Source organism: Mastacembelus armatus, chromosome 19 (genome assembly GCF_900324485.2).
Source record: "Mastacembelus armatus chromosome 19, fMasArm1.2, whole genome shotgun sequence".
NCBI classification, from domain to species: Eukaryota; Metazoa; Chordata; class Actinopteri; order Synbranchiformes; family Mastacembelidae; genus Mastacembelus; species Mastacembelus armatus.
Genome location: NC_046651.1, coordinates 16347399 through 16366690, shown reverse-complemented (window position 1 = coordinate 16366690; position 19292 = coordinate 16347399). Strand labels below are relative to the sequence as shown.

Below are 19292 nucleotides of genomic sequence, written 5' to 3'. Positions count from 1 at the left end.
TCTAAACTTTGAGCTCTGTGCATTAGAGCAAAGGGTGTTGTAGCTCTGGAGCTGGTCAGTAAAGTTTACACATCAGAGTGCTATAATCTGACTTTATACAAACACACACAAAAAAAAAAATCACAAAATACAAACTAGCTTCCTTCTTAAACAAGTACTGATAAAACTGTAAATTAACATAATTAAAATAACTCATGAATAATCAGTAAACTGGATGGATTGAACTAAATTCCCAATTGCTAAAGTGGAAAAACCTGTGAATTGGAATATCATCTGAACCGAGGTAAATATTTAAGCCCTTTTTGGTTAGATTTCAATATGCAGTATTGAAGAAACTGAAAATAAATTCAATCTAATAGACATCTCTCATAATGACTACCTTAAGCTGTTAAACTGAATTTGACAGGTCAGTTGTACCAGGACATTGGTGTTGTCCTAGATGAAGCCATCATTAAAGTTATTGGTTACACATACAGCCTGTTGCTTTGTATGTGCTCGTATTATCTGTGGCTACAGAGGAAATCTTTAGTCAGCTGAATTTATAAGTAACCGGAGTGCAAGGTCCATGCATGAATTACATGAAACAATAGTCAAACCCTGTTATAACAAACACCAAATGCCCTTGGATTTATGTTTATCATCCTCTTTCACAAAAAATGTCTAAGCTTCTTGCTAATTTGAAAAAGCCGCTAATGCTTCTCCAAAGATGGAAACTGTGTTCTTATCGGACTGAAAGTGCTGAAACAGTATTTGTAAAGACATAAAACTGATAAAACCGGAGGGTTTCTTCATAGTGTGTTCTTTATCTTAATTACCTAATCAGATAAGGGCAATTAACAAATTAACTAATTCATGTAATCCATGTATCTAATCTATGATGGCCGACTATTCATTCTACATACAGGATGCTTTAAGAAGAGCAGCTTTAAAGACAAGTGAAATAAAGCAAAAACAACCAGTTACAAAACTCCTTCAAATTCAAATATCCCTTCAAATAGCTGTTTCAAAATGTCCATATTGAAAATGTGCGGTCGATTAATTCTGTACACGCATTTGTTGCATGTTTGGAAGAGGCTTTACCTTCTCTGTTTTAAAGGACTGAAGACTTTATGAAGATTTTAAAATCCTTTTAGGTGGATATGTGATGTTGGGACAACGTTTTCCTTTTTCAGTGGACATGCGACTGAATGTCAAAATGCAAATGGTCTAAAATGTGTTTTCCTTTTTTATCTTTATTGCTTGTCATAATGTGAACAACATCACATACAGGCCAAAAGTTCTGCTTCTCTTTTCCCGACCTTTGGTCCTCAGCATAAATAAAATGGGCCTTATGAGGAGAACAGTGATCACTGTGCTACAGAAGAGTATTAAATCAATTTCATCTCCACAATGTGGCTGTTAATTTTCTTAGTCTGGTTAATAACATGGGCTGGTGGCACATACTGGTACCTGTTTGGAAAACCGAGCCCTTTTTCCCTGGAGTCAGTGAGACCCCTTGCACCTCGGGAGTTTAATCAGAAGAAGAGGGACAAAGTCATCAAGCAAGGTAAAATGATTTCAGCTGAAAATTCACATATCGTCACCCTCTTAAAATATTGGCCTAAGGCAAATTTTCAAGTTTTTCAAAAAACTGAAAAAAACCGAATCAGATATACAGTATATTATATTAATCATTTCACAGAAAAAGGTTATGACAACACATGACTATTGACATGCAAATGATACTGTCATTCAGTGATTAGATGACTTAGGCCAAATTTATGAACCTGCCTTTGCAACTTACTCAATTTTGAACCTGACTTTGGCCAAATTACTTCTGGAATAAATGACTTCGGTAAAACAGTGCACTTCTTTTTTTTTTTTTTTCCACTACTGTGACACACCATGGGGAAGTGGAAGCCACAAACATTTGAAAATACTAGCGCAGCACACAGAAACTCAGTGAGTGGCCCTTTAATTCAGTAAACGCAAACTCAAACAGCAAAACTGTAATCACTCTTAGATAATCCAATCAAATGGCAGATAATATTTTCCTCTGTGATAATGTGAAATGATTGTTTAACTCTGTGCACAATAAAGCCAAAACGTAAAAAACATTTTCACCCTTTGAGGTGTTTGGTCACAAATGTGTGATACTTCTGAAAAACATCCACTCTGCTAATTATCAGTAACTGCTAGCTTCATGTAGCCAGCTATTCTGCTGGCTAAAATGCTAAAATGCTAACTAAAAAGGGTAAATAACTATGCAACATTTATAGCCTATATTATAGTAAATCTTATCACTTACCAATAGAGTCTGGGTCCTGTATCATGGCAATAACTCGCTAGGAGGAATTTCTTTCTTTTTGAAGCGGCTTGAAAAGCTTATAAAGTTGCCTAAGTCACTCTGTTGACATAGACAATTATATTACGGGGTTAGAATTACATGATCTGTTCAACTGAGGATTTAGGCGATTTTACCAGAGGTGGCCAACATCATCTCACTTAGGCATAAAAACTCATTTTTGTCAAAAAAAGACTTAGGCCATTATTTTAAGAAGGTGACGATATGCAACATCACAAATGGAAATATGATGTGATGTCTTGATAAATATCTATATTTTCTACCGGTTACACCTGAAGTGACACAATTTACAGTATTAATCAAAGCAGCAATAAACTGAAAACTTCTGCAGATAGACTTAAAATGTGAAACCTAGCTGAAAAGATAAATACATGGCTAAATAAGGAGTTTTTATTCTACTGGAAATATAAGAAATATTATCCACTTGCTTTTCATTCTGTCAGAAAATTTGTACAATATATAAACCACTTTGTTTTGTGACCATTGCAAATTTCACATTACACTTAAGGTTTTGGACAAATGAAAAAAAAACTGTTAATTCGCTTTAGAGTACAGTAAAACACTGGTAATGTTAATGATGATAATAACAACAGGCTCTAAAAATATTTTTAAAGAGACACTCTACAGACATGTAGTTCACTACAGTTTTACTGCAGATGAACTATATGGCCTGTTTGTTGTATCATGACTCAGAGTTTAGATTAGACTTAACACAATAGCGGAAACAATATTTTTTCATTTGTGTTTCATCTAAAATGGATGAAGAGCAGGAGACTATGTCAGCTGTCTGATCTACAGTTTATTGCCAATGAAGTTCAGCTTTCAGGTACAGCGTGACAAGAAAACTGTGCAGTGCAGCCAACCGTCCCAGTTACGCAACAAATGCTGATGTTTCATTCGCAGAGCCAGTGATAACATTTACAATGAATCTAAATGTCTAAACGTTTCCACACATTTTTACGTCACCATCGGTTCTGTACCTTTCTGTACAGGTTTCAGTCTCACCAAGGTGCCTCAGGGTCTGGATGTCATTGTGATCGGTAGTGGTATAGGTGGGCTGACAGCTGCAGCCACGCTGGCCAAAGCAGGGAAGAGAGTCCTGGTGCTGGAACAACATGAACAGGCAGGAGGCTGCTGCCACACATACATAGAGAAAGGCTTTGAGTTTGATGTTGGTAAGAATTGTGATGTACTGGCACCTTGATTCCTGTTGATAGAGCAGAGTTTTTTTCCCAGAATGGAAGAAAAACATTTGTACCATGTTCCTGTCTGTTCCTCTCTCCTGCAGGCCTTCATTACATTGGTCAGCTGCATGAGAACAGTCTGCTGCGTATTACCTTTGACCAGCTCTCTGAGGGCCAGCTGGAGTTCCAGGAGCTAAACCAACACTTTGACACCATTCGGATCGGCCGGGGAGATGAGAAACGAGAGTACACCATCTTCTCCGGTAAAACTGAGATGAAATCCCATCTGATGAAACAATTCCCTGATGACACCAAGGCCATTGAGAAATTTTTTGACATCATGAAGGTACTGAGGAGCAAGTAGACACATAACTGAGTTTGTCATCTCTCCAAAATGTGCAAATAAAACTTAAACTTCCTCCATGTTCCACCAGATCTCAGCTAAGAAGACTCACTATCTGGCGGTTCTGAAGCTGATCCCTCAGTGGGTGTCTTTATTCCTGCTGAAGTCGGGGATCGCAAACCTCATTTCTCCAGTCTTCAGCCTTTCTGGCACATGTGCAACAGACTTGGTCAACACCCTGACCAGCAACAAGGATCTCCAGCTCATCTTTTCTTATTTTTTCTACGGTGGGTCAAGCACACTGTTTTGGATGTGTTGTTCAACACACTGACTGTGAAATGAAATAATGACTATAAGGTTATGGTGCCTGTGGTTTTGTTTAGTTTTAATTTATCCTAATCATTTCCTTGTTGTATAGAAATAATTACAGGTCCTATGAGTCCCCATCAGAGATGTGAACACATTAAAAATAATGCCAGTTTCAGCTGAACTCCAATGTGCCACAGTAAAGATCCAAAACAAATAGAAACTTATTCATGTTCAAATAAATTGTGTTCACTGTGGTTGTAAAAAACAGTCTTGGTTATTCTTGACAAATGTTAATACTTAACAAATGACAACAAAGGGACACAATCACACAATATAATCTGGACGGTGGGACTTGGAACTGGTTGAATCAAGATGATAATATAAATTGACAAAATAATTGAACCCTGACTCTGTGAATATTTAGGTGTGCCTCCAAAAGACTCCAGTATCTTAATCAACGCCCTCCTGCTTCACCATTACAAGCGAGGTGCCTACTACCCTAAAGGTGGTGCCAGTGAAATTGCCTTCCACATCATCCGCACCATCCAGAAATATGGAGGAAACTGCCTGGTCAGAGCTACTGTTTCCCAGATCCTGGTTAATGGGAAGGGAGCAGCTTATGGTGAGAACTGACTACAGCTCATTTATTTTTCACCTGTTAAAGGCAAAAGTTAAGATTTCCCCTGAGGTGAAGCAGAATAAAGGCTTTGTTCCTTTGCCATGTGACAGGTGTGAAAGTGAGGAAAGGGCAGGAGGAAGTGGAGGTTCACGCACCTGTGATCGTCTCGAACTGTGGCATCTTCAACACCTTACAGAAACTTCTTCCACCTGAGATTCAAGTCAAACCAGGTAAGCAGCAGAAAACATTCAACTTACTTAAATGAACAGATTCTCAGGTTTATTAAACACTGTTTTGTTAAAACAGTTAAGTTGCTGTGAGATGGTTTTAAACTGTCCCATCCTGCAGGTATTCAGGAAAGACTGAACATGATGAAACATGGCAGAGGATCAGTTTTGGTCTTTTCCGGCTTTGATGGGACTGAGGAGGAGCTGGGTCTCGTGTCCACTAACTTCTGGCAGTTTAAGAACAACGATATGGACAAATCGTAAGTATACAGAGCACAGCCATGCTGAACAGGGATTTAGCATTTACTGTAATAACCACAAGGGGGTAGTATTGCTTAAGGAGTAGTAATGCAATGAAGTCAGAGGCAAAAGTGAGTCTTCAGAGCTGACCCATTTCACTTGTGGATCCATTTTTATGTGGCTTTTTCAGTCAGAGTTCCCTTTTCATTCTCCAGATGGTGGAGTGCAGCTGCAGGACTTACTCATGAATTCTTTTGTGTCACCACAATTATAATAAAGGCCACTTTGGCTCAAGGATTACAATGTAAAACTGACCTTTTCGTGTGGTTTTTAGGATGGATGACTTCTTTGCATTGAGCAAAGACGAAGCACCAGATAACATCCCCATGATGTTTATCACTGTACCGTCTTCCAAAGATCCAGAAGCCAAAATAAGACATCCTGGTAAAAACAGCTGATTATGTTTTCTCCTGTTGGCCATAATAGCAGTAACATGATACTGCAATAAAAAGTTAACACAATGACACAAAACATCACAAATGAGTTTACATTCAGACCAGTTGTGATGTCATGAGCGCTTCATGTCAACAGGAAAATCTTGCATGACAATACTGACCATGGTGAAGTATGAATGGTTTGAGGAATGGAAGGACACTACTGTGCGTAAACGAGGGGACACATACTACAACTACAAAATGAGATTTGCTGAGAACCTCTTTGACTGGGCCTGCACTGTGTTCCCTAAAATCAGAGACAAGGTAAGATGCACATATGCACCTTAATGAGTGCTGTCAGACTTTAAGTGGTCAGTACACTGTAACATCTATGCAACTTGTTTTTCAGCTGGTTTTTCAGGATGTGGCGACTCCCCTGACCAACATGCACTACCTGGGCGCCCAATGCGGAGCCATGTACTCTGCTGAGCACAACCTGGATCGTTTCCATGCTGAGGCGGTGGCAAGGAACAGGTGCAACACCCCTGTCAAAAACCTCTACATCTCAGGTAGGAGCACTTTTAAAAACTGTTGGACAACAATTTTATATTTAAAATTCCTGCAAGTACTGTCAGTCCCTTTTGCTTTGCAATTTCATTGCTTCTAAAATCCCTGGTAGAAGGGATAGTATGTTTTTAAAGTTGGAGAAAAATATATTGCAACAGGAAACACAGACATGCATCTGAATCCAGACTTCTAGCAAGGTGCATGTCTCTGTCTCTTCCAGGCCAAGACGTGTTCAGCTGTGGGATAGCTGGAGCACTCCATGGTGGGCTCCTTTGTGCCTCTGCAGTGTTAGATCAAATTGTCTACATCAACTTGCTCCTCCTCAAGATGAAGCTGAAGAGGAGGAAAGCCAGAGAGCTGGCCAAGCATAAACTGCAGTGAGCGCAATCTCTACTTCCCCTGCAGGATATTAATGAAGCAGCATAAACCTGGTGCAAAAGGAGGTTTGATTATTGTGGGAACAAACACATGAACAGCGCGTCATAATTCTACTTTTAAACTTTTCGGACAGTTACAGCACAGATCTGATGTGATGCTGCTGATGCAGCTTCACTTTGGAGGTACTGAAAAGTTTAACCAGTCAGCCTGAGGATGTTAACCATAAACAGTAGTTAGCAGTGAATGAACTCTACCATGTTGTGTATTCAACCCCCTACCGTAGTGCTGCAGCACTTTATAGGAGATGAGGTGTGATAACGTGTATCTGTAAAATTAAAATTATTGGAAGCCGTAATTTTTTAGTGTGATTGTGTCCATGAAGATGAAGTTTCCTTTAATTTAATATCTTATTTGCTTGTCTATGTTGAGAAAAAGTGATTGCTGTATTTTTACTTTTGTGTTTAGGTATATTGTCATTTATTGGGGAACAAATCACTGTAATATGTTGATTTCACTGCATGTTTAATCTAAAACTAAGAAATAAATGTTTAATCATCTGTTCATCAATCAACTGTCTAGAGTCTTTTATGAAGATGTTCCTCTAGTCAGTTTTTAAGATGTGCTCATTTTTGTACTTTGTATTTACTTTGTTTTTGCTTTACACAAAACATAGTCACATGTTTAAATGAACATTACAAAATTCACAGTATCAATCCAAATTAGAAAATTACTCCATTATTTTCACAATTTCAACATCCTGACCATTTGCTCTCTGAGTGATATCATTTGCCAGCGATTGTTAAATAAAACCAAACTGTTTTCCTCAATAGATGATGTGAGGAAGTTAGTTTTTGAATGTAACAGAAAATCTGAATGAAACTCTTATTTTCTGGAAACCTAAACTTATAAATGTGATCATGGGATTAAATCTATCTAGAATAACCATAAATAGCAGGTGTAGTTGGTTATTATTATTTATGTATTTCACTCAGTGGTTAACTGACACTGTGGGGTTCCCTGTGGGGTTAGTTCCCACCTATGTTGTTCTGACCTGACATATAGCCCTGATGTTGTTTGGGTAACTGCTGAAATCAAACGTAGAGGAAAACCTCAGATTTCCTGCACTAAGTGAACATTTCCTCAGTAAACGCTGAGAAGATTGGCTGACAAAGTCCGGTCTGTAGGAGACGACCAGGGGGATCCGAGGAGAAGAATGCCCTCTCTGTCCCGCCAGCCGGTGGGATGCCTGTTCCTCTCTCACTTCTTTAACCTCCATCCTTCTGCTATAAAAACCAGAGGAAAGCTCTCTGACCCTGCTGCCGGATCATGTTCACTCTTTTCTTCTAATATTTGAGAATAAAAAAGACCAAACTAAAGCGAGTTCAAGAAGAGAGGAGATAATAGGATGGAGAGGAGTTAATTATTGACTTTGACTGGCTAGAAGTTTAGTCACTCATAACATATAATCACCATAAATTGCACTACCTCACCAGAAATAAACAGGACCTCTACAGTAACTCTTACTTTCCCAACCTGAGCAGTAACTGACTCTCAAAGCCACTAACACACCCACTTCAAATCCTTTCTTTGTATTTAGCACCGTCACGAGTTTAACGTTTCTGTTTTTCGTGAAACATTTCAAATGTGTAGTGATGAAAAGTTGTAACTGCAGAACGTAAGCACAGGGAGCAGAAACTGAAGGACAAATCTGACCTGCCAATCGTCAAAAATCAGTAATCTGACCTGCCACAATCTTAAAAGAAAAGCATCTGTGCTAAAATGTGCAGCTCAGCGAAGGACTAAGTTTCTCTTGACCAACCCAAGCACCACCTCAAACCCTTTCCCTTTCTCCTCTTGCAGGCAGCTCCCACATGTTTAGACAAGCTTTAACTTCAGGGGAGAGGCCCAGAGGGTCAGATCTAACAACAGCAGTCCACTCTTTCCACTGTATCAGCCACTCGCCCTACAACAAAAGCACACATTCAAATAAATTTAATAGTACAGAGGCAAAGATTCATGGCTAACCTTTCCTTTTTACACGGAGCAGTCAGTAAAGTCATGAACACTGTAGGTGCAGCACTGGCTCAGAGTTCATGTTGCTAGGTTCTCGTCTTAGCACTTCAGCCAGCTTTTCCTCTTTTCCAGATGTTGTGGCTCCTCCCCACTGGCCGCCACAGCTTGCATGCAGCCAACAGCCACAGCTGCAACCAATCTGAAGACTCTCCTAAGAAACTTTTAGACGAGAGGAAGACCCAGTCTCTAGATCGTACCCTGGATCAGACTGGACTTACAGGAAGAAGTGGTGATTAAAAATTAAAGCAAATCACACAAGGGTCACTCTGATTTAACTACCATCTTTTGGTGATGCTTGATGCCCCTGAAAACAACCTAATATTTCACTACACAAGGGTTGCTAAAGAAAAATGTACAGATTTATCTTTACATAGGAAAGAAAAAACAATATTTCTTCATCTATGTCCCTGCAAATTTACCCAAATCAGTCTGTCACTGTTTTCACAGAGCTCTTCTCCAGTGTGGGCCAAAAGCTGCTGTTTCAGGCCAGTGTTCTGTTGATCTAAATGGAAAATCCAAAGAAAATGGCAGCTTCCCCAGATCCATCCTCTTCTTTCTACAATCTGAAACAGCACTAGTTTGTTCACTTAAAACTCAGACCAGCATCTGTACAATCAATTCTTTCCTCTAAACTGTGGGAAATATGTTCAAGAAAGAACAAATGATTTTAGTTCAAGCTGCTTAGCTGATTATCCCATGACAGCAAAATAATGTGATAACACATTGTTAAAGTCACATTAAAGCAAATCCCAATTATTCCATCCATCCATCCATCCATCCATCTTCTCAACCAGGGTCACAGGGATCTGCTGGAGCCTATCCCAGCTCTCTTTCAGGTGAAAGGCAGGGGTCCACCCTGGGCAGGTCCAATTACTCCCTGTTTCTAAATTGTGAGGATTTTCTCTTATTTGATTAAAATTCATTTTGGACTATTGGGTAGAAAAAAACAAAACATTTAACAACTTCAATTTGATTTCAGAAAATTGTGCTTCATAAACAAACCTGCAATAGCAGATTTTTTTAACCACTTACGGCCGCAGGAAAGTTGTGAACACAACATTGCTATATCAACAACTTGTGGAGTAACAGCTTATTTATACATCAGCAGTTACAGAGCATCATTAGCATTAATATGGAGTCATGTTTCTGGCCATTTTATGAATCTATATCTCCCTTTTCACTCTGTTCAGCTGGACTTTCTCATTATGTGTCTGCAGTACGATGGTGGACTCAATGTGAAGAAGGAGATTTTTAGAGATGTTTTGTTGAAAAACAGAGTGAAAGAAAATGGTAACGTTTCAGGCTGCACAGTTAATTCTTTATAAGTTCACTATCCTTTAACACTGTAGTTTTAAACATCACGATCAAAATATCAATTAAAAAAAAAAAAAAAAAAAAAATCAGCCGTCAGAGGTAAAAGTGCCACACCCTTGGCAGCTGGACAGATGTAAGTTTAAGCTGTTATTTTGAAATGCTCGGTTTATAACTGATAATTAAAAAATGAAAACATACTTTTCATAAAAGCATCTTCCCACAACGTTTTCACTTGACAACAGCCCTTTTCCCGTGGATTTACATTTGTCATGGTGCTATAAAGAACTCTACTCACTCACTATATCTCTGTTGTGTCTTCTCTACCAACTGAAGTAGGCCTGAGGAATGTATCTTGGCAGGCCTCTTCTTTCCTTTTTCAGCTGTTTGTAATATTTCCTGTGAGGCTGCTCTGCACATGTGTTGGTAACTTCTGATGCATGTTGGAGGTTGGAGAGAGAAAAGGAGATAGGAGAAAATGAAGCACTGAACAAAGCAGTACCATGTCTTCTCATAAAAAAAAGTCAGTGACGGTACAGTCAAGCTCCTGCTCCACTATACATGAGTATACAGAAAACATACTGAACTGCTGCATGCTTATACTTCCATGACGTCTTTAGCGAATAAATGCAGTAAAGAGTGGGGACTGGAAGACGCTATTATAGAGAAAGGAAAAAGAAATCACCACCTGCTAAACCACAAAGCTGCAGCACTGTATTGTGTGATCATAGTTTACGGTGTTTCAGTGTTGTACTGAGGATAACGATCTCTGGCTTTATTCCACTACTGGCAGTGTTAGACTGGCTTCAGGTTGATAGCAGGAATTAAAAAAAACGCTGAAAAAGTGCACAGCTGATGTTAATGCTGACACAGTTTCATGTAAGTTATACTAATATTCCTGATCCTGTGGTTGGATGAAAGGGTTAATCTCCTTTCACACCCATCTGTGACTGCAGCTCCTCCTTTCAGTGGATGTTTCAGACATGATCCAGTCTCACATTTCACCATTTTTGTTTCACCTTCCCCATCGAAGCGCCCACCCTCCACTGAACAATGCTCATCACATCTGCATTCGTCATCACTGCACTTTCTGTTTACATGGTCAGCCAGCCTGCAAAGCTGGGGGGAGCCTAAATGCTTGGACAACATGCCCTAGACGGGGCTCTGGGGGTCAGTCTTATGGGGAGACATCACCCCACATGGCTGGAGTACAGAGAGACTTTAAAGTCCATGTGGGACAAACTTTGATAAACTTTTTTGCCTCAGAAGAAAAAAAAGAAGTCGCAGCTCAAACATTTAGGGATTCAGTCCAGTTTGCCACACGCTTTTGCAAAGTGTTGCACAGTTTGCTGAGACATGCTCAGGTCTTGATCTTCACATACCAACTGTGTGCTCTGCCACTTAACACAGAAAAGAGAAACGTTCGCTGAGAAGGTGGCAACCACAGTACCGTCATGAATAGGTTGATATTTCGCCTACAAAATTTAACTATGCGCAAAAACACTGCAACTAAACATTTTAACACAGCCTGCACGATTTCCTTATGATCGGTGTGTTCAACACTTCATGTCACTTAGGTCATGGCAAAATCAAACTTTGACAACAAAAGCAAAAGCTATACAACACAAGCTGCCAGTCTTTCCTCCTCTGAAATGTCTGGATTTCGTTTGTGACTTCACTGCTCTGGTCTCCAGCTGGTTGACACCAATTCCTCAGTTCAGATCTCTGTGATCTGTGAAATCTCTAGAGTAGGTTGTGCTCTCCCATTGGGAGGGGCTGTTTTCTTTGGCCTCAGCTCACTGACTCCAGGTCTGAGGACAGTGTGATAATCCCCGAGGGGTCGTACCTACATGTCTTGACTTCAGCAGTGAGGCCATGATCTTTTGGTTTAGATTACATCTAGAGTGCTCCAGGTAAAACAAAAAATACTAGGAACTATCATGTAGTCAGTGTTCTCTTATTTATTGCTGCTAATTAACCCAGTTTTAAGATTTACATACATTTAAGCCAGTTGTGTTTAGCTCTGCGTTCTTTATTGTAGACGCTGTGTGAGCTAAAGAATGAGGAAAGACTGGAGGATACTGTGACTGAGGAGGCTCTATGTCATGATTCATCCTCACAGCAGGCTGAGTGTGATTAAACTGCCCCAGTCCAAAGACGTTACTTAAACCAAAATGAGAGACTCCACCTTTTGTTTTCTGGTCTGTACTTTTTCTTTCAGAGACAGCTGCCAATCAACTTGGTTTTTGTGTCCTTCATTCTGCTGCTTTTAGGAGACTTTGTCCTTGATTTAGAAATTTAGCTTATGAAACATAAAATCAGAGTGCAGGAATAAAATTGGTTAATGAAGCAGAAAGTGGCAAATTCTTTTCATTCTACATTAATTTGCTGATTTTGTATCATTTGGTCTATGAAACGTCAGAAAAGTGCATGATGTCGTCTGTTTTATCTGCTCAGACCAGACCAGAGAATATTGGCACAGGTCAGACACGTAAAATGAACTTCACCTGAACTACAACAACAAAACTAAAATATGAATTAGGAAAATACAAACAAACCTTCTGAGATCTGAGGACTGTGCATATTAATGTGTGTGTACAGGTAGTTTAGGTCTGTGTGGGTGGAATATGTGTAGATATCCAGGCAATATCAAAAAAGGAACCTACTTGTTATGACTTGTACTGCCCTAAAGCTACTGGAGCAACAAACAGACACTGCAGAAATCACTTTCTCTCTCTGTACACACACTACTGACCACAACAGGTGTGAGTTCACAACAAGACCCAGCGGCTGCAACCGGGAGTTAATTCACAAACTTGGAAATATTAGTTTAGGAAAATAATTGTAACACAAAGGTGTTTTACTTTGTGAACTTCACCCAGTGATGAGGAAGCTGAAAACATATGGCTGCATTTAGATGTTACGGCTTGTTACTGTGCAATGAATTCTACCTGCTTTACACACTTTACTGTACAACACATCATATTTAATTTGCTTTTAATCAGCTGATCAGGTAGATTCATAAATAAAGACAGCTTCTATCAATCAGAATGAAAATACTATTAGCATGTCAGACAATTGTATTTTTGTATGTGAATGGTGGACATATATGCACCTAAGTATCCTATTCCTGTCAGGTCTGACTGCTTTTGGTCTGCTTTCATTTTTCCTGCTTAAGGTTTTGTTTCCGATGCTGAAGTCACAGCACAGAGCTGAGCATAACACAGCCAGCAGCTCAGCGTTAAGTGATTCCAGATGCTTTAAGAGCTGGGTAGAACAAAAAGATGTTCCCCTTTCCCTCATTTTTCCAAACTATTCCCTGTTGCTGCCATCCATGTTTTCCTCCTCTGCTCTCACTCACATAAAACATAACATAGAGAATGTCATCTGTGTTTCGCCTAAGAGGTAGGCATGAAAAAAAAAACCTTCCTTCAATCTGCAATATTAGATTTCATGAATATGAAGTTTGGAACAAAAGCGATTCTTGGTAGGAGTGGGAGGAGCATCTCAAGGCTATGATCATTTCTTACGTTACTGCTGTGAACTAGACAATAAAAACCTCTGCATGTGACACAAAAACTACAGTGCACAGAGTGACAGTCCCTAAAAGTAATGCCTCTAATTTAGCTGCCTCCATCAGTTTCACAGACTAAAGACAAACTGTGTAATTTCATAGCACAGTATTTGTCTCCTCTGCCAAAGTACTCATAGGGGCCAGGCAGCGAGAGCCTGGGTGGGTCTGAGGCTGGGTTTAGTGGGTGGGAGAAGGTGGAGTCTGACAAAAGGTCTGCACCCCCACCTCATGAACTCTTGTGTCGCCCCGGGGTGGCTAGTCTTTTAAACATGGGCACTTCTTTCCCTCCCACTGCTAAAGGGATGTTTGAGGGGAAGTGGGGGTAAACTTCAGCAATGCGCAAGACAGGTAGAGACAGGACAAAAATGAAAGCAGAGAGGGAAAGACAGCAAAATGATGGTGGAGTGAAGAAGAAGCAGCAGATGAAGCAGAAACATTCACATCTTTTCAAAGTTTCAAGGTGCAAAAAGAAACACACACAGCATGATCCCAACAAACGACATTAAACTACACCACTGTTTCTACTGTAGATGATAGGAAGAGCAGATCCTGTTCAGTAATAGTGTCTCGTTAAGCGGCTGAGCTCCAGGAAAACTGCTCAGAGTAAGAATGCAGACTGTTGAGCGTCTCGACATGTTGAGGGAGAGGCAGTGGGCTGAGAGGAGTCCAGTTCTGGAGGTTTACGTCCTCTACAATCTCAGGGGTTTATGTTCTCACATCTCTGCTCCAAAATTAACGATCAAGAGAATGAGTGTTTATTGTTATCATCTAATTTTCAAGAAAATGTAGTTTGGAGGTAAAATCCTAGAAGTAACGCTTGTTGCTAACCCTAACAGAGCCTGAGTCGCCTCTGCAGTTTAAGTGCAGTCATTTGACTGAGGTGAGTGTGACAAGGCAGGTCAGATGTGGGTGGTCACTGTCACTAACAGGTTTTAAGTAAAACCATAAAACATAATGAAAAGTCACACCTTTGTAAGTGCAAATCAAATGCTGAAGTGAATCAGTAGCTACTCATTGTAACAGTACAGTATGAGGCATAGTGACACAAAATCCCCTACACTAAAAATATTCCGATTTTTTAGCCTACAAAGTTTAATCTGTTACAGGACCTTTAAATTCTTTCCTGGGCTACATAACCTGCTTTCACTGAGACCATCTGTTTTAAATAAACTCCGATGCTGCACTGCTCTGCAAAAATGATTCATTCTGCTCAGACTGCCTCACAAAAATGTTTCCCTCATCAGCAAACCCTGTCATCATGTAGAGAAGTTTCAGATTTCAGCTTCTTTATTCTTACAGACACTTTCAAAACACTGAACTCAAAGAGGCTCTGCAGTACTTTAGAATAGTGGCAGCTTGAACACAAGAAACTGCTGCAGGTTAATGGTGTCAGAGGGTAAAAAAGGTGCATATTTGTCCACCATCACCATACAAGCTCAGTTTTGCCAGAGCAGACTGCTCCTCCTTCCCTTTTCTCCCCTCTTGCTGTGGTCGATTCTTACATTTTTTGTCTCGACACACTTTTTGTTCCTCCTCTTTGCACATTGGCCAAGTATCCTCCCTTTGTTGATGTGGCAGGCCTGGGAAATGAAAAGTTGATGCTTCATGTCAGGCAATGAAGAGCGCCTCCTCTTTTTTTTCTTTTTTTACACTCATTTGCTTGCAAACGTGGACAGAAATGAAAAAAAAAAGATAATTTGGGAAGCTAACACATTGACACAGAATGTCAGGTTAAAAAATGGTGGCCAGTAAACACGAGTACAGATTCTGTCTGCTCATCTTTATGATTATTTTATTTCATTTTAACAAATCTGTTTTTATTAAGCAGTGAACTTGAGTATCTACCAGCCAGTTAATATACTATTTGAAATTTAGATGCTCATTTTAATCAGAGTCGAGGACCAAAAAGGCCCAAACCGTGTCCCTTTGACCAAACATCTCTGTACTACTAGACTCTCTGGGGCTACAAGGAAACAAGCTACTTAAACCATTAGCAATAAATGATGTGATTTCCATCTACAGCAGCAACCATGGGCCAGGAAAAAGAACAAAACTTTCATGGCCTTCACTTTCAAAACCTCCAACATGTGAATCTGTCCAGAGGAGAAACGGCCAATGAAGGACAGAGGAAGGTGCGTTTCAGAGCCAGTCAACCAGCTCTCAGCGACTTTCCATGATGTGATGTGGAGAGAAAAAGAGCAGACATCTTGCCTTTCATTCCAAAGTCCAGCTGAACACAAACCAGGGAGGGACATGACACTAATCTAAATATGGGCAACTGACTGGAGCCAATGAGAGCCTGAGCATCCATTAACCCGCCCACTCCCCAACTCACCATAAACTCTACCAGTACTTATTGTAGTTAAACATGTGACGTGGAGAACTCAAAAGCTGCTCTTTCTTCTTACCAACTCTAACCCGCTTGGCTCAGAGCGTTTGTCCTCTTTTCCATGTATCTTCTATGACATTTCCCCTGAAGAAACAGTCACAATGTCTATATCCCAGCTGAAACACTGAGGCCATACTACAATCTACATCAATCATCTCAGCAGACAGCCATCTCAACCTCCTGACACCAGTACCCTGCTATAAATGCAATTAAATCATTAACTATTTTCAATTAGTATAGGCTCCATTGTTTGACTCACTCCATGTTCAAACAACCAAATTCAGCATAAAAGTCCAAATTTAACCATCAGAGTCAGATTTCTTAGTAGAAGTCAGTTGAAAACATGTCATCAAAGTCCCAACATGGACACCAGCGTGCTCCATCTCAACTGTGACGTGGAATCTTAACCCAGTTTGTGCAGGCTTGTGTGGGCTGGCCTGACTGGAGCTATATCGGGTTGAATGTTTGCAGTGGGCATCCAGCCTTCAAGGTGCTGTCCAGTTGAATCAGAGCACCACTCCTCTAAACGCAAGCAGCTGCCAGCGTGACATGAATTGTGCTTCACCTGATGACCGACAGAAGGCGTTTAGACTAAAGCCTCACACACTCTGGTCTTTGATAAACATAATCTGATGCCTCTGAGCTGCAGAGCTGCTTTTCACAGTCAGAGATCAGCTTTGTAGAGTAAGTTGCCAAACAATATACTGTGGTTGTAAGGATGTAGTCACGTCAGCATCTCATAAAGCTTAATTGCCAGATCTCAGTGTTCCACATATAAAACTGCAGCCCCTTCCCTCAAAAGAGGTTCCTGACAGGCAGGGGGTCAGGGTTTACACATCCATGGTTTGACTGAGAACACAACAGCTCCTCCAGTTTGAGCAGTGAAAGACCTGATGCCCCATCTTTGCTACCCTGACTGCACAACCTGCTGTATGCTAACCATTAGCTGAGGAGAATCAGGCAGCTGTATGGAGCCCTGGCACTTTCTCTCCAGGTTTTAGCACCTTTCAGCTCATTTTTTTGGCTTTCTGGCTTTTGTTGTTTCTTGTTTCCATATTAATTTTTTTACTACAGTAAAACATCACAGTGCAACCCTATTTAGGCCTGAGTACTGGCCTTTAAGACCCTTAGTGTACATTTTTGCAAGGGCCCCAATTAAACAACAGAAGCACCTACAGCTACTGTAAAACACCTAGGGGTGCTTAAACACCTCAAATAAAAACCCTTGATGTTCTTGGTTGATGAATAATGAAGGCAGCAAAAGAGCCTCTTTGTAATGAGGACTTGCACAGGGACTCTAGTACACATTTGTGTAAAAGTGTCTAACTTTACAATGGCGGAGGCTCCCAAATACATATTTTAATATAAACAATCAGGACATGCTGGATTTTGCTCACTGGTTGTCGCTGAGGGAAAATTTCCAATGATACACTTGCTTCAATCTATCGATCACACAGTTGGCTGCTGCAGAGACAGTGTTCGCTCAGGTTGCAGCACCTGAATCCAACAACATCTGGTTTTGTCATTCTTGGACGCACTTATGTTCCAGCGAAAGAAATCTGGCAAAGGACAGCAAAGAGGAGCAGAGTGCTTCAGGAGGATTTCTGTATTGTATTCAATGTGACATGAAACATGTCTGTGTCCATGTCAGGAACAAGTATTTAGGGACTGTTTGGAAACCTGATGCAGAAAATTACTGCAGAGAAGAAAGAAGTCAGTTTTAATGCTGTTATGATTGGCCATAAATAACTATTGAAATACTATGACTTTATTAAATCTTAGGGGAATTTGTCCAAAGATTTGTTTGCTGACAAGTATTTGTTTTTCCAGGGAGCTGAGCTTTTATATACAAATGTAAAATGTCTGTGTGGATTAAAAACTAGTTTTCCCAATATGGCAGCACTTGAATATTTCCCAGGTTTTCTATATTTACTCTGTCATTCACATCTTAGTTTAAAGAACTGCCAAATTAGACAGAAGAGGAGACAATACAGGCAGTCTGTCCTTTTCTCTCCACCTCTACCAGCCACTGTCTCTTGTCTTCTTCTTGCCTCTTTGTCTATCTCTGCCCTACCTCCCTCTCCCACACACTCCTTGTTCTCCTCTCTCTTCTTTCCCTTTGCCTTTCTCTCTCTCTTGACTCATCCAGGCAGAAGACCAGAAAAAATAGGAGACGAAAGAAAACTCCACATCGGCTGAGTGTGTGAGGCCAAGAACCAAGCCCAGTGGCCTTTTTTTTTTTCTCCTCCACTCTATAACCCTCTAATTTCAAACTTATTTTAGGAAGAGAGTTTATTGAGCTCAAGTCCAATGCCATCACTGTGATAATCACTTGCTGCCTTCTCCACTCATCTGTGTCTTACTCATCTGAGAATAAAGTCCAGTCATTACAGTGCTGAAGATCAACTGAGATTTAGAAATTCAAGTAAATGTGGCGAAGGTGCATCTCCTTTTTCCATGACGAGAAAATATCAGATAATATTTCGTTGAGAGGGAGAACATGTTAGGAACCTTGGGTACCAAAGGACTGACTTATTTGACACTTTACAAGACGTTGTTACTGTAAATACAGCCAGCAGCTCATACTTCCTTCAAATTCCAGCAGACACTGTAAAAACAAGAGTTTGTTTATACAGATCAGTAATCTCACCTGGTTTCAGAACTATCCAGGTGTCCATGCAACATAACTGCATATAAAGCTGCAAAAATGCAGCAGAAAATTATGGTTCTGTGTTTAATGACAGTGTGTGTCTTCAGTGGGCACGGCCCGAGCCTTTACTGTTACTGAAAATGAATAATGGGAGGAAGCAACGTGTGAGCTCTCAGGGGGTGATGATCACTTTCACTGGCCCAGGTCAGCAGCTGATTTTTGGCTGCATTTGGTTTAGAGACAGAACATACAGAGGGCAGGTGCTGCCTGATCTTAAAAGTTAAACATGAATGAAAACAATTCACACAACTGAATCTATTCCACACCTTCAGCATGATCATATAAAAAAAATGACAAATGTCTCCAGTAATCAGATTCATTAACATGCATCATATTTCACCCCTGATCAGTTTTTATATAGTATAGCTCTACAGGTGGGAATGTGGTCTGTTGGTCCACCTGTACCAAAATATCTTACAACTACAGGATGGATGTAATTTTGTACAAAACATCATGTTCCCCTGAGGATTAATCTCCAAAGTCTCCTGGTTTTTATCTAGTGCCACCAGCAGGCTGCAGTTTGTACATATCCACTGAAATATCTCAACTTTTATCTCTGCTCTGCCTCAAGTACTTAGTAAAAATAACAT

At 40.2% G+C, this 19292-nt stretch overlaps 1 protein-coding gene across 1 annotated transcript; it reads left to right on the top strand.

Annotated features, from left to right (window-relative positions):
• The first annotated feature begins 1389 nt into the window (after positions 1-1389).
• On the top strand, positions 1390-6831 carry LOC113135660 (inactive all-trans-retinol 13,14-reductase). The gene is made up of 11 exons (XM_026315863.1): positions 1390-1546; positions 3337-3519; positions 3633-3874; positions 3963-4158; positions 4605-4802; positions 4910-5029; positions 5148-5286; positions 5601-5710; positions 5858-6024; positions 6110-6269; positions 6488-6831. Exons 1-11 carry the CDS (start codon positions 1390-1392, stop codon positions 6646-6648), a joined length of 1833 nt encoding a protein of 610 aa, XP_026171648.1. The 3' UTR covers positions 6649-6831.
• Positions 6832-19292: the final 12461 nt, after the last annotated feature.